The sequence below is a fragment of the Epargyreus clarus genome, unplaced genomic scaffold (assembly GCF_041222505.1).
Source record: "Epargyreus clarus isolate Ecla_fem2 unplaced genomic scaffold, WU_Ecla_fem_2.2 ptg000006l, whole genome shotgun sequence".
NCBI lineage: Eukaryota > Metazoa > Arthropoda > Insecta > Lepidoptera > Hesperiidae > Epargyreus > Epargyreus clarus.
Window position 1 is genome coordinate 7591159 of NW_027332214.1, and position 15092 is coordinate 7606250.

The 15092-nt window shown below is 35.0% G+C and overlaps 2 protein-coding genes across 2 annotated transcripts; one reads left to right on the forward strand and one right to left on the reverse strand.

Moving 5' to 3' along the window:
- Nucleotides 1-21: 21 nt before the first annotated feature.
- mRpL11 (mitochondrial ribosomal protein L11) lies at nucleotides 22-3230 on the reverse strand. Its single transcript, XM_073073877.1, has 4 exons — nucleotides 2987-3230; nucleotides 2531-2720; nucleotides 1774-1940; nucleotides 22-176 (listed from the first exon to the last, which is right to left on the reverse strand). The coding sequence occupies exons 1-4, from the start codon at nucleotides 3119-3121 to the stop codon at nucleotides 78-80; spliced, it is 591 nt and encodes a 196-aa protein (XP_072929978.1). The 5' UTR covers nucleotides 3122-3230; the 3' UTR covers nucleotides 22-77.
- Nucleotides 3231-3616: 386 nt separating this feature from the next.
- Nucleotides 3617-14174, forward strand: yata (N-terminal kinase-like protein yata). The gene is made up of 13 exons (XM_073073873.1): nucleotides 3617-4239; nucleotides 4785-5014; nucleotides 5899-6075; nucleotides 6442-6670; nucleotides 6863-7006; nucleotides 7439-7620; nucleotides 7976-8204; nucleotides 8487-8574; nucleotides 9233-9394; nucleotides 10334-10480; nucleotides 10955-11076; nucleotides 11432-11654; nucleotides 12061-14174. The coding sequence occupies exons 1-13, from the start codon at nucleotides 3862-3864 to the stop codon at nucleotides 12210-12212; spliced, it is 2463 nt and encodes an 820-aa protein (XP_072929974.1). The 5' UTR covers nucleotides 3617-3861; the 3' UTR covers nucleotides 12213-14174.
- Nucleotides 14175-15092: the final 918 nt, after the last annotated feature.

The following is a 15092-nucleotide window of genomic DNA, read 5'->3' on the forward strand; positions in this document are numbered from 1 at the left end:
GGGTATTTTTTGAAAAACAACTTGAACACTAAATTGATCTATATTTGTAAACCTATATCTAATACAATAATATACAACTATGCAGTTCTTAACATCTTAGCTTCTCGTTTCTCTTGTAATATTTTCTTTTGTTCCTCAATAATCTGTTTCCGCTCTGCCAAAAACTCGCCATATTCCTGAAAGACAAAGACATATATCAAAATCGAAAACGTTTTATTCAAAGCCCTTCCATCTTTTAGAGGATTCTTTATAAACATCCATAATCTGATAGCTAAAGCTACTTCCTGTAATTGCTTGTTCTTTATTGTATGTTTTTCACTTTTAAATTTTTTATTTAAAGAATAATGTTAAATTTTACATTTTTTATTTAAATAATGGGGAAATAATTCAGTTTCGCCATAACCACAATCCATGTAAATATCCATCATAAAAAATTCAAAAACTTCATTCTCGGAGCACCATTTTCTTAAAAATATAAAAAAAACATGTAAACAGTTTACACAGACAAGAGAGAACAGGCTAAGCCAGGGGTTCCCAAAGTGTGCGCCGCGGCGCCCTGGTGCGCCGTAGAAAGTAAAGAGGGGCGCCGTGAGTCGATCCGCTAATTATTTGACACCACAATATTGGCGTTTTGATTCACATTGATTTGACTGAATAAATATCGTATTTAATTTTTGTTTTTTTTCTCAAGTATTTCTTGTTGTTTTCCGTTTAAAGTCTTTTAAAATAAAATACGTATGGTACAATTTTATAGTGTGGTGTTTTAATTTTCGTTTCGATCAACCTAACGTAACTACTATTATTGTGGGTACCTATTTCTTTCGACTGTCTTCTTCTAATAGTTAGCTAGAACAGGGCGCCGTGAAAAAATATCGAACTTGTAACTGCGCCGCGGGTTACAAAAGATTGGGAACCCCTGGGCTAAGCCATTATGTTTGTATATTTAATCTTTTTTTTTTATAATACAGGAGTAGCAGACGAGCATGCAGTACACCTGATGGTAAGTGGCTCCTGCCGCCCATGGACATCTGTAATCAACCCCAGATAGGATAGATATTCCTACCTGAGGTCGGCCACAGATGCTACCCCTGAGGACTAAGCTGGATCAAAACGGAACACAGCAGCGTGTAACACTGCTGTTATTAGGCAGAAATAGGTGTGGCGGTGGTGCCACCGGAGTCGAACCACAAAGGGTTCTACCACCTTCAACCTAACTAATAATTATTAACTAATACAGTGGACCTCCGGTAATCCGACAAACGTTATGCAGGGCAGTGTCGGACTATCGAATTTGTCGGATTAGAGCACTGCGTAAGACCCCCTATAGTCCGGATTTTTTTACAAGAGTACCTAGTAATCCGACAAATTACATATCCAATGATAAGATTCTATATGTTATATGTACATATGTATATACTTTGAAGTACAAATCATACTTAATTTATGCATGTCAAATTTAGTAAATCAAATAACAATAGAGAGCTTACGTTTTATTATAAAATTAAGCATAAATGCACATACATATGTACGAAGATTGTCAAATACATATGTAATACATATTTAAAGTCATGTCGGATTACAGGGGGCGCCGGATTAGACGGGGGCCGGATTATCGGGGGTCCACTGTACAATTTCTAACCTAATGATAAGGCAGACGGGCTACCTGGTGGAAAGCACTCATCATCGCCCATGGACATTTGCAACACCATAGGAGTCACCAATGCATCGTCAGCTTTGAATTTATATAATAGACAGACAAAATACAATAGTTACCTTTGCATCCAACTCTTTGACAACTTGTATGCCACATGTCCTTGCAGTGGCCAGCAACATTGTGCATATTTCTTTCAAGGGCTTCCATTCTAATGGTGGGTCTTGCGCTTTGATTTTAGCTATTTCATATATGTGTTTTAAAGTTATTTTACCACATATTTCTTTAACTGTAAATTAGAATACATGACTATGTTACAAATATACTGACTTTTATTATAGACATCAGATAAAATTATAGGTACTTGAGTCATCTAAGCTCATGTAAACAATCATGAATATTCCAGTTTGTTTTAGTCTTGGATCATTATAATCAAAAGTATAGATGAACATCCTTTAATCTCGCTGCTGGGCAGAGCCACCCATAATTGACGAATATGTGATGCCTATACCACCATTATTTTCCAATACAAATGCTCCCATCAACATTAAGATCCATCCAATCTTTGTAAGAAATTTAATAATAAAAGAATAATAAGATGTTCCTTGTGGCAGAGAGATATACTAGTCTGACGCACAAAGGATTTCGAGTTCGATCCCCAGCCCAACAAATATCTAAATGATAAATTTAGATTCTAGCTCCAGGTGGTTCTATTTACATCTATAATAATATGTTTCCATGGTACTCATGACACAGAAATCCCACTATGAGATAGAGTGTACAAAGTGCCTTTTCTATGATATGATAGAACATGACAATATGACCTGATATGATAGAAAAAGTTTATAAGCAATTTAAATGTAAGAGTGCTCAACTCACCTGGTTCCATAGCACCTCGACTAACACCAGCAGCTTGCTTTAAGAAGTACGAGGAAGGTGGCTGATGAATGATAAGCTGGTAAGAACGATCGGCGTTAACCTTCACTCGCGTCGGAAGCGGGATACCTTGCTTGATATTCGCGGTTTTCTCATTGAAGTCTTTGCAAAACGCTGGTATGTTTATATTGCGCTGAAACGTTCGAAATTTAAAAAATGTAAAAAGTAGTATGTAATTAATTAGTCAACTTGGTGAGGTTTGTTAAATTGTAGATGAATGATGATTGATGAATTCAATCTTTAGTTGGAATTTCAGATACGCCTATGAAACAAAATTAATTTATAAAATTTGAGTACTAGTAGCGGCTTTTGTGTATTTGTTTAAAAAAAAATATCAATTGCACGAAAAACATGAGAGATTCTGATGTAGAAACATAGAAAGTATTCAATTCCTTTTACCTGCCCTAGCATAGGTCCTAAAGGAGGACCAGGCGCGGCCATCCCGGCAGGAATATTCGTTCTTAACTTGGATGAATGGTCTATTTTATCGGCCACTTTCTTCATAGATTTAAGTCGCGAAACCGATTTCGACATTTTGATATAATTTAAATGTATAGAACTTTTTATGTAATATTTTAAAATAACAACATAACCCCAAAACCCAAAAACAAGAACAAGTAGCAGCTGTAAGTGACATTGACATTTGACAGTTAAACTGATTATTCAGCCAAAAACTATTGTTAAATATCACGTTAAACATACTTTTTTATACAAGAAGTTCATCGTCAATTTTTAAATATATTTAATAAAATTTAAAAGAAAGATTGAAATGAAAGAATTTGAAGTTTTCTTCTATTACTTAATGGAGAAAATAATTAGCTGGCAACATCTCAGAACAATCATGTAGGCAACATAGTACGGATAAAGGCAAAATCCGCAGTTGGAAAAGTAAGCATTAAGATATTCCCAAGGAATTCTTCTCAAGTCATATTATTATAAAAATGATATATACAAAATATAGAACAGATACAAAATATACTATCAATGACTGCCGGCGTGATGGCAACACTATTTTGCGTCTTCTTCTGTCATATTATTGCACTGCATTCGTGCATCATTTTGTCGTCATTCTTTTTGTGACTTTATAAATCTAGCTAGTTTAAATGATGATATTGTTTAGTGCGTATTGATTATTATCTAAATAATTAAGGACTATTATAAAAAAACGTATTTAAAATCTACTGTGATGTGTTGTGTTGGTATTTTACACGTGTATTGTCAGCGAAGATGTGTATGAAAGTTGTAAATAACTATTAGACTAGTAAACTTTCAATATGTGGTCGTTCTTTTCGCGGGATCCTACGAAGGACTTCCCGTACGAGGTCGGGGATCCTGTCCGGGGCTTAGAGGACAGGTCAGTGTGGACACTCCACAAAGGAAAGAAAAGAGGAACGCAGGATGAAGTTTCAATATTCTTATTCGATGTCCAGAAAAATTCGGAGACGCTCTTCGATATCGCTAAGGCTTCCCTGAAAAAACTAAAGAGTATGCGACACCCAAGCATCTTACAGTATTTAGATAGTTGCGAAACTGAAAAATTTTTGTACTTAGCCACAGAAAATGTAGAACCTTTAGCCACGCACATAGAAAATATGACGCTGGAAGGCTCCCAAAAGGATCTCTTCCTCGCATGGGGTATATTTCAAATTACTGTAAGTATCAAACATATTATAATTAATCTTCTGTAGAAACAGAATTTTAAAAGATTACTTATATTTCTTACTTTTATTATTAAAATATTGTGCAAGTTTGTCACTCATGACTACATTACAATGACAAAGTTTTAATTAAATCAATATAATATTCACAAAAGAATATTGTATGTTTGCCAAATGTCTCAAATCAAATCATATTATATTATTATGAATTAGCTTTGATGATTGATGTCCTAGCTCGATGATTGAGAATTGATCAATGGTTGGACCATCATCAATCAATGATTGAGTAATCTGATCACAATTATCTGAAGCAGCATCTGTTACCTGATACATTCTATAGTTGATTGATGGCATTGATTGATTGGTATTGTATCAGTGTTAAATGATTGAGATTCTACAATCAATCAATCACATCAATCAATATGAATTCAATTGGTACATTAGCCCAAATACACTTAAAATATTTCATTTCTTTTATATACAAACTATTTAATCTTTTATGTACGAATAATATTAAATTCTCGTCCTTTTTTATACAGAGGGCATTATCATTCTTCAACAACGATGGAAATGTAAAGCACAATAATGTGTGCCTCTATTCAGTATTTGTAACAATTGCCGGGGAGTGGAAACTTGGTGGGTTCGAGTTCCTGACAGCTCACGGCCAAGAGAATACCAACCCTATACCAATCAAGATATTACCAGCTCTAGAAATATATGACCCTCCCGAGAAGAAGGATACTAGTAAACTTAAATCTATCACTAAATGGTGAGTCCAATAGGTAAAAACCCATCTACATTCATACCTAAAGTTTGCTTTTTAAAGTGCTACCAATGACGACCATAACTAATACAATGAAGACCATAACTAATTTAAAAGTTGTGGTAAGGAGTATTCCTTAAAAGTATACCCTTAAGGGTAACAATGCCTCTGAGAAATACATCTCAATGTACCAAGATATTGTATTGAATCAAAAAATGCTCAGTCTTTATTTTTATATCATCTTCACAAGGTATTTTTTGTTACAATGAACTCCATTTTTTACCATATCAATATGACAGTCATTGACCTCTTTGTGCCTAAATATGTACAGATAATTCAGTCCAATGAAACTGTTTTATCTCAATCAATTTACATTGGCCTCAATTGCATAATTAAGATCCATTGGGTAAAATACTACAGTATACTATATAGAAATGTATATGCATGTTACTTTGAGAATGTCATTGCCACAGCTTCAACATATATGCAATATGATTGAATATTTATGGAAGTCTTTAAGAATGCAAAATATATTTTGTGGCATTATAACTAAGGTGTTAAAATAAAAACACATTAATATCTGGTTAAACATAGCTCTCTCAAGTAATGTAATCACTTTATTGATGATTGAAGAACCCAGAAATCTACAAGTATAGGGTCAATTTAAAAGTCCTCTCTGGACCATGATTTAACTAAAAATTATGATGTACCATAGTAGGCTCAATTTAAATGAAAACACATTTAATTGCAGAACAAAATTTTATTTATTAAGACCCACATATTAGTACACAGATCAATTTAGTCTTACAATTAACTATTATATATTGAGTTTGTATGAGATTAAATTATTATTATTAATAATACATAATATATGGATGTGCGTTTTTCAGTTCTTCAGATATGTGGGGTCTAGGTTGCCTCATATGGGAGGCCTTCAATGGCCCCCTGAAGAACCAGCCAGCACTGAAAACTGTAGACAACATACCAAAGCAGCTCTGCACACTGTACTGTGAATTAGTCAGCGCAAACCCCGCATCTAGACCAAATCCTGCTGATATTATTACAAGGTATTTTATTACATTTCATTTTTCTATTGTTGTATAGTAAATATTACATTAAAGAGCAGTGGACAATAGTACCCTAATAACAGAAATCATTGTGACATTCTGAAAAGTTGGACCAATAATGAAGTTAAAAAACAGATCATACATTATAAGGAAAATATTACCTTCCATTTGTTTTAAATTCCAAGTTCCAATTAAATTATTAATTACGTCAAATAAATTTGACCTAATGAAAATTATTATGAAACTAAATTAATTCTACTATTAAAGAAAAACAAATATCAAAAAAATAATACAATTATTTTTAAATTATTATTAATTTTAACACATTTTACATAGCAATATTAAATTAGTACCTATCAATTTCAGATGTCGAAAAATGGGTGGCTACTTCAAGAATGATTTAATAGACACAATGCTATTTTTGGAAGAGATCCAAATCAAGGATAAAGCGGAGAAGGGGAAGTTCTTCACTGCACTGGCTTCCCATCTGGATAACTTTCCAGAGGGAGTGTGTGTTCACAAGATTCTGCCCCAGTTGCTCACTTCTTTCCACTATAGTGACGCTGGATCTGCTGTTCTTGTACCAATGTTTAAGGTAAATTTAATAAACATTTCATTTGTCTGTTCATCCATAAAGCAATGGATTTTAATTATAACAAGTTTTAATCTTAGAACCTATAATGTAAGCAGATATGCAAGTGTATGACGTTTTGTTCCAAAATAATCCGATAATAAGTCCGAAATATAATAATAAGTCTGAAAACTGTGTATATTTCCAATATTTCAGGTTGGTAAGCTCCTATCAGACGAGGAGTATCAGAAACAAATAGTTCCATGTGTGGTGAAGCTGTTCGCCTCGAGCGACCGGACGACGCGTTCACGGCTGCTGTCGCAACTGGACCAGTTTATCATGCATCTACAAAACTCTACTGTGAGTATTTTGTTCTAAAATTGTATGTGTTTATTTTAAGTATGTGTTAACTTTTCAATTATATTTTGCAAGACAGGGTATATATATCTCTATTAAAATTTATAATAAAAAATAATATTGCATGGTTTAGAAATAACTCATTTTAAGGTTAATTGTAATGTGTGATGGCACGTCATCGAAAGATCGTAATATCGCTAATTGTGTAAGTTTCTATTTATCACTACCCTCATATATTGAATATGAAACCATGATGTCGTCATGACGTAACACCGAGCACTGGAGGGGGGGAGGGGTTTACAATCAGTTCGATAGTAGCCTCCGACTGGTGCGCACTTGCTCCACGTGTTCGGCGCAAAGTTGTTTGTTGTGTCATTTATAAAGATGTAAATTTATACTAAGGTCTTAAGGACTAAATAGTAATTTTTCCTTTAGGTAAATGACCAAATATTTCCTCAAGTAGTACACGGTTTTTTGGACACAAATCCCGTGATCAGAGAGCAGACTGTGAAATCGATAGTGCACCTAGCATCCAAGCTCAACTATAACAATCTGAATGTGGAAGTGTTGCGCCATTTTGCACGGCTACAGGCTAAAGATGAGCAAGGGGGTATCAGGTAATTAATTTTTTTTTTTAATATTTATCATTCATTTTTTTATAAGAAATGTCTAGTCCTGTCCTAATTCGTTTTATTACATCTGTGATATAACCAAATTATTTTTTTCAAGATCAAGCAATTTTATCTCAATGCTAACACTCCCTTGATTCACGCTCTTTAGAAAACTGTCGATTACGTGCAGAATTTACGGTTAATACGTACATGACTAAAATGTAACAAAACAATCACAGATTTGAAGCCGATTATCAAACTTGCCTGTCACTGCATAATATGCATGATTGCACGTATATAGTCATCGTAGTAGAAGACATCCACGGTAAAATAATTAAATTCCCTAATCTTAAACTTTCAGAACGAACACAACAGTATGCCTCGGCAAGATCGCAACACACCTTCACCCGCAAATCCGACAAAAGGTGCTAGTGTCGGCGTTCGTCCGAGCCACCCGCGATGCGTTCCCGCCCGCGCGGCAAGCTGGTGTTTTGGCATTAGCCGCCACGCAGCAGTACTTCCTGCTAGCCGAGGTCGCTAATAGAGTGCTACCAGCGCTCTGTCCGCTCACTAATGATCCTGAGAAGCAGGTGGGTTATATTTCTGTTTATTTTGTCTTTTATATAAAAAAAATAAACGCCAATATATCAATAAAAAGATTAATGGCGTAAATGTAAAAAAGTAATTACTAGTACTCTATTTATTTTGTTTGCCATGTTAGGCAAAAAAGTGAGTGTTTTGGCGTTTTTTCACTCTCAGAAGTAAATTGTATTGCCTTATGTAGTGTATCTTACTACTTTTTCGACATTAATATAATAATGTGTATCATATAAGTATAATGGAGAAAGTAAACGGTTTTTTTTAATTTACAGGTTAGAGACGCTGCTTTTAGAACTATACGAGGTTTTCTTGGTAAATTAGAAAAAGTCTCAGAAGATCCCAGTCTCAAGGAGGGAATGGGTAAATATAATAAAATCATATTTCTTCCACATAATATATTTTTAATTGTATAACGATTCGGATATTCTAAAATTCCATATTATCATTAAATTATATTATGTTTATTTATAGTCAATTGTCAATTGTGACGGACACTTTGAACCTAATACACTTACTAATTATAATAACATACACAAATTAATTAGATATATTTATCTTTAAATTGACAATAATTAAATTATATTTTAACGTAACACTATTTCCGTAACAACCAGTATATTGTTTCGTCTCATGACACACCTAAAGAAGTTTTACTTCAAAAATAAACCATTATCCAAAATATTACGTTTAGGTAGAGCCTGCGCCAAACTACTAGTCCGTTCCGAATACAATAACGAGTCGCCGTCGCAATAGCAAATTGTAGACATTAGCGGGACGAAGACAGCGCGGGACCCCCGGCGCCCTCCGCTGCCCGTTCTCGCCCGCGGGTACATAGCTGCGTTAGTGTGCCCTTACGTTCCTACGGAGTATATGCTTGTCGTTGTGTTCGACCGCATTGGCTCTCTGACTGACACCTGCGCATATTAACTTCAGAGCGGACTTGAAGTTATAGTTATAGTTAGGCGCGGCTTATACTTTTATCACTCTCATCAACTAACATCATCGTCATCACCACCAGAGGCGGACGTGCACACAGCAACACCGTCGCTGAGCAACGCGGCGGCCACGTGGGCGGGCTGGGCGGTGACGGCCGTGACGGCCAAGTTCTACCGCTCGCACTCCGACACCGCGCGCGTGCAACACCCGATCAAGTCCGCCCTGTCCAAACCGGGCAGCCTTGGTGAGTATACATACTATCAACATCACTAGAGGCAGACGTGCACACAGCCACACCGTCGCTAACCAACGTGGCGGCCACGAGTTGATAAAAATACTTTTTGTGTATTTAGAAGTTCACACACAAATGTCTGGTATGTGAGTCATGTCTTTCAAGTTAGTAGTGTGGTGTTGTATTTAGATTTCAAAAAGATATAAAAACTTCAATGTTTTTGAACTAATATAATTTTTGAAGATCATGTTTACTTATGAGACCACCATTAAAGGATGTGATAATAAAGAGAATTCAGGTAAGATTCAAATCCTACCTGGGGTCGATTACTGTTATCCATTTACGTAAGCTGCCACTTATCATAAGGAGATCTATGTTAATTTAATTGTCTATGGTTTTATTTATTGACTCCCAGAATGGTATTGTAACTTCATCACTTTACCCATAACTTGTAAAGCCGTGTACGATTGACTAATAACTGCCTACATTGTATACATTGGGCATCATGACAAATTTTGAAGTCCCCTTCTATAATGTAGGTACATGTCTACTGATTCCAAAAATCGTATTATTTCGGCAATAAATTCAGTATTAACAGAAATATTAGCATTTTAAAAACCAATTTTGAATTAAGCGCGAAAACGCTCACGGGTGTCATGGCGTCCGCGAGTGACGTCACGCTTCAATAGCCCATAGAAAAGTTCAAGTAATACGGTGACACGCCAAAAAATTGACGTAATTTCGCCCCGATTAGCGTTTTAGACAAGATGGCCGACTGCATTATTTTATACTTTTATTTTATTGAAAATATAATTAATCGTAAAGTTTTTATTAAAACTGGGCTATTTTTGAGAATGCTTTTTAACATATTGTTTTTAAGTAAATCATTTATCCTTCGATTTTTTAATACTGTCATCATGCCCATTAAAAAAAAATCTTACAATATTCCAGAACAACCATCCTCAAGCAGCATGTCGACAACCACCTCCTCGGTGACGTCGATGACCTCGCTGGAGCACAGTGAATCTGCGTCCGACTATGATCCCGATCATTGGGACATGACTGCGTGGGGCGAGATCGACTCTAGCGCGGGAACTGGTAAATTACCACCTTTCTTCCTAATTTCTGTCTCTTTTCTGTATCCTTGTTCCTCCTAATCTCTCCCTACTTCCACATTCCCCACCCTCCTTCCCCCTCTCACTCCCCTTGCTCTCTTTCTCTCTCCTGGTATACACTTTTTCCCGCTTATATGTCTATCCCGGCCATCTTTCCTTCCCCGAAACTTCCTCTTTCTCGTACATTTAATATATCTCCCCTGCCTTTCTCTTTTTTCTCTACGCTTTGTCATATAAACAAATATCCAATTTCTCCACTTTCCACATCTTATTCTACTGTCTTTCTCGTACTATCTCATACCTTCTATTCTTAGTTAGTCTTTTTTATTACAATTTTTACTATTCTATAATACTTTAATGGTGTTATAAGAATCAGTTTAAAAATCTAGTCTTATCAGATATTTATTGCCGCGAAGATTGGCGTTAATTAATGTAACAAACAACAAACAATTTGCAGGTACAGGAGCGAGTGTGAAATCTCCGCCGAGCAGTGGGAGCGCGCACGCCACTCCCGGTCTGGCCGCTCTTTGCGAGGACGACTGGGATAACGAAGAGTGGGGTACGCTTCAGGAAAATCCAGTGAGTGGTTGACATTATAATTCATTGCGTATGAGGTTTAAAGCATTAAATTACTGTTATGGACTTCGATATTGCGCCTTGTCGTAGTGAAAGGAATTTAAACTTGAGAGATATAGTTTTTTTTTTTGTAAACTGCAGCATACTAAGTATGTGAAATAATAATGAAGCCATAAAATATTATTCGTCAAATATTTTTCATGGTCTTTTAACTATTTTTGAAAACCGTTTGCTTGGTTGTTGATCAATTTAAGTACCAGCCTTCGAATTTCATTTCCAATATGTATGTGATGAAAATAGCCTTATTCACAAGGTACTTAATGAATTAATTATGTATAATATTTTCTATAATAAAAAGAACGCGGAAGCGGAGCTAGCGTCGCCATCGGAGACGTGGAACAACACGCAATGGATCGAAACTCAACCGGCGTTGAACAACGTGAACAACGCGAACGCCACGTACGTGCGCAGCACCGCGGCCGCCGCGCGCGAGCACCGCGCCGCCGCGCACCAGAACAGCAACGACAGCCTCGGCGGCTGGGAGGACGGCGAGTTCGAGCCCATCGAGGAGAACGTAGATGGTACGTGCGGGATCTCGTTATATACAGACAAGGACGCACGGTCGCGCAAACACAAACTCCCTCGGGCGCGCACATACTTTATCTAGATTACTGAATACTCTGCCACCGTAAAATTTTCTGTCATATTCCTTCTTATATCACTTAACCGATTCCTATCTGTAGATATAGTAATTGTCTTGTTAATGCTCCCTCTCGGTCTCTTTACAGTTATTCATATTATCACTCGATCATTATCATAATGATCATTAAAACATATACTCTGTTTATCTCTCTCGCTTCGCTCAACGACATAATTTATTTTCCATTTTTCACAATTTTCCAACTTGTTTAATTATAATGCTACTAGAATGAGTAAATAAACTAATTCAACAAGTAGCGATCATAACATATAAAATATTTTTTTTAGAAAACAATGCATCAAAAATGGACGAGATGCGACGAAAACGGGAAGAGAGGAAACTGCAGCGGCAAAGAGAGATGGAAGCCAGACGGAACGCACGCGGCCAGGGGCCTATGAAACTTGGCACCAAGATCAGCACTCCTCCGCCGCCCTTCTAAAGCTCTAAATGGACCAGTATAACGTGAACTTACCAATGTACTTTGTATTGCTTGGACTGCTTTGTCTGCCTTTAAGAAGTGACCATTTTCTAAAAATTCCCATGACAACCCGCGTAGCAATTAATATCGGTATGTACGTTGAATATGTATTTTAGTTCCCGCCAAGAGAATAATTAGAATTGAATTTAGATTTCTGTTCTGGGTCTGGGTGTTTTTGTTCTAGTCTTTGTGCGTGTCATAGAGAATAATGTAAGCCAAGGCCATAAAAAATTCTTTCGAAAGAGTTGAACCTTGGTTGACAACTTATAATTATGACTGGGAGGTTTTTGGATTTTAAAACTCCACTATGGCTATAATAATATTGGATAATTTAAGATGTCAGAGGCGAGGGAGGGTGTTTTAACCTCCATATGGCTACGACCATCATGTGGGCTTATGATAGAATAATTTCTAAAGATGTAAGGTAGACTCAAAAAAGCGCAAAGAAAATAAAATGTAAACAAAACTCTGAACTTGTTACCAAAACTTTTATATGAAAGTATTAATTTTTGAACAGTCTAAACTTTGACTGCTTAATCTCAATTTAATAAAAAAAATATATCAACATTTCTTTTACAAATGTCTATCTAGTCTAATATCGTAAAGGTTTATGTGGAAATGTATTCAATTGATGTTGGATGTTGCTTAATTGGCATGTTGATTGTTATGTTGGCATCAAATATAAAGTCTATGTTGGCAGCTTCGCACGCGGGTACTCAAGTTTACCACGAATTACCTACATAATTGTATATGAAGCTTAGGAAGTGATTTTGTTCTAAATAACTATAGTGGATGTGGATGTTCATTTGAATTCAGTGGCTCCTCTGAAAACTGACATTCGAAACGATACTTGATATTTTAAAATGTATTTAACAATTATTCTTCGAAATGTTACAATATTCGTATATACATATTCGAAATATTGTAATATTAACATGAATATTTAATTTTGGAAACTACACCATAATTGTCATACATTAAGATTGGAATATTACATTTTAATACGAGGCAAAGTTAATCATGATCTGAGTCATAAATGACTTATGACTGATTTGTTATAAATAAAAGGAATGGAAGTCTAGTAGGGGTCCAGAACAGATAGGTAATATGTAAAATATCTTATATTTAACTAATTGGAATTTTTAATGTTTGAAAGCGTTTTCAGTGAGGCTAGGGACAAATTTAGCGAAAAGCAACGTATTTCTTGAGATGTGTAAATCTACTTTTACGCAAAAATATTACGCAATTAAAAAGAATTCGCGGGCTGTCAATTTGACAGATTTCTTCCACTTGACTATTAAAATGACCATGGTTATTGCCGTTACTTTTTGGGATATCTTTCTTATGATGGTTGTTTAGTGGAGTTAATAAATTTCATGGCACATTTTATATTTCCGCAGATATGTGTTTTCAATATAATATCGATGTCATATATCTCGATAAGCAAGATTCTATGGCTAATTTTCGTTATATTTGTCACTATCCTAACTCATTGGTGTGCTTAATTTAAAGATTTATAGATGTCGAATGCGGTTCTTGTTGTGGGTACCCCTTAAGAAAAAATGTAAGGCTTAAGTAATTCCTCTTTGCGATTATAAGATTTTTTTTAAGGTTCTATTAAATTGTAATCGGCCATTGTATTGACTGAAAAATGAGTTTTTCAGGCACTTTATGGCACTCCAAGGATTTTCTACGTAAATTAGATGTATATAGGATTAAATAAATATGCACCATTCCCCTGTTAGTGGATTGAAAGAATATAAATTGATTCGATATGTTTGTAATAAAAATACAAAAAAATGTGTGATTGTGGGTGGCAAACCGTTACAAACAAACAAGGGTCATATATGGTCAAGATCTTTTATTATCATATCCATTTAGTTTCTATTTATATTTTACTAAAATAAATGTTATTTAAAATAATGCATTTTTTATTCATCACATGGATATTATATCAGATTTATGAATAATAGATAAGAACATTATGCCGTAATATAATGGATGCTGTTACCAAAATACTAACATGCTATTACAGACGTTGCTATACTCATATACAGATAGATTTATTAGACGTAATTTCTGGATTTTGAAGGTAAAATTAAAGTCTGAAATTAAATGTAACAAAATATTGAATACATTTTTAAATTTTACTATTAAAAACAGTTAAAAGATAAATAAATTATACATGTTATCTAAATTATTTTATAGCTTAAGCCTTTTTAAGTGTTTTTGTGCTATTATGATGTTGGAAGCGTGCTCAATTCATTTTCACTGTCATGTTCATGTATCATATACATGTTCAGTAAAACCCTCTCGTTACGAGTAAGGTCGTTGTTTACCGCGCTGGTCAGTTGCAGTCTTCACACTACACCTTGAGACCTTTATGTATGGAGATCTACGCTACATTTTCCATAGATTTATTTAGTAGTAAATTATTTTCAATGTGCCCAAGATATTATTTAGTGGAATCAAAAATACACCGTTTAGCTCAATTTTAAAATTTTACTTAATTTTCAACTTTGTTCTAAAATTTTGAACTCTTCATATAGAAGATCATTTCCTTTGTAAGTTTATTTCTAAATATTTACGAGTCTATGATAAGTAATTACTCATCTTAACCTGAGAAAGGCATTTATTTTGATGTTAATAAAAATATGTTATATAAATAATTATTAGTTCCACGCTTCCTGTATTCGTAATGGTAGCTTTAAACGCTATTAAGGCCAGTCGATGTCTTTTGCTTCGAATTATGAGTGTTGTCGGAAAATGTTAGATGTTTGGGGATCAAGTATTGTATAATGAAGATATTGTTAGACAGCACCTAGGGACAGGCGCTCCAGT

Excerpts from the sequence above, each read along its gene's own strand:
- mRpL11 (XM_073073877.1), bottom strand. The coding sequence starts at position 3,121 with ATGTCGAAATCGGTTTCGCGACTTAAATCTATGAAGAAAGTGGCCGAT. Across the intron at positions 2,721-2,986 it reads TAGGACCTATGCTAGGGCAG|CGCAATATAAACATACCAGC; the intron begins GTAAAAGGAATT and ends CGAACGTTTCAG. Across the intron at positions 1,941-2,530 it reads TCGAGGTGCTATGGAACCAG|TTAAAGAAATATGTGGTAAA; the intron begins GTGAGTTGAGCA and ends TCTAATTTACAG.
- yata (XM_073073873.1), top strand. The coding sequence starts at position 3,862 with ATGTGGTCGTTCTTTTCGCGGGATCCTACGAAGGACTTCCCGTACGAG. Across the intron at positions 4,240-4,784 it reads GGGGTATATTTCAAATTACT|AGGGCATTATCATTCTTCAA; the intron begins GTAAGTATCAAA and ends TTTTTTATACAG. Across the intron at positions 11,655-12,060 it reads CATCGAGGAGAACGTAGATG|AAAACAATGCATCAAAAATG; the intron begins GTACGTGCGGGA and ends TATTTTTTTTAG.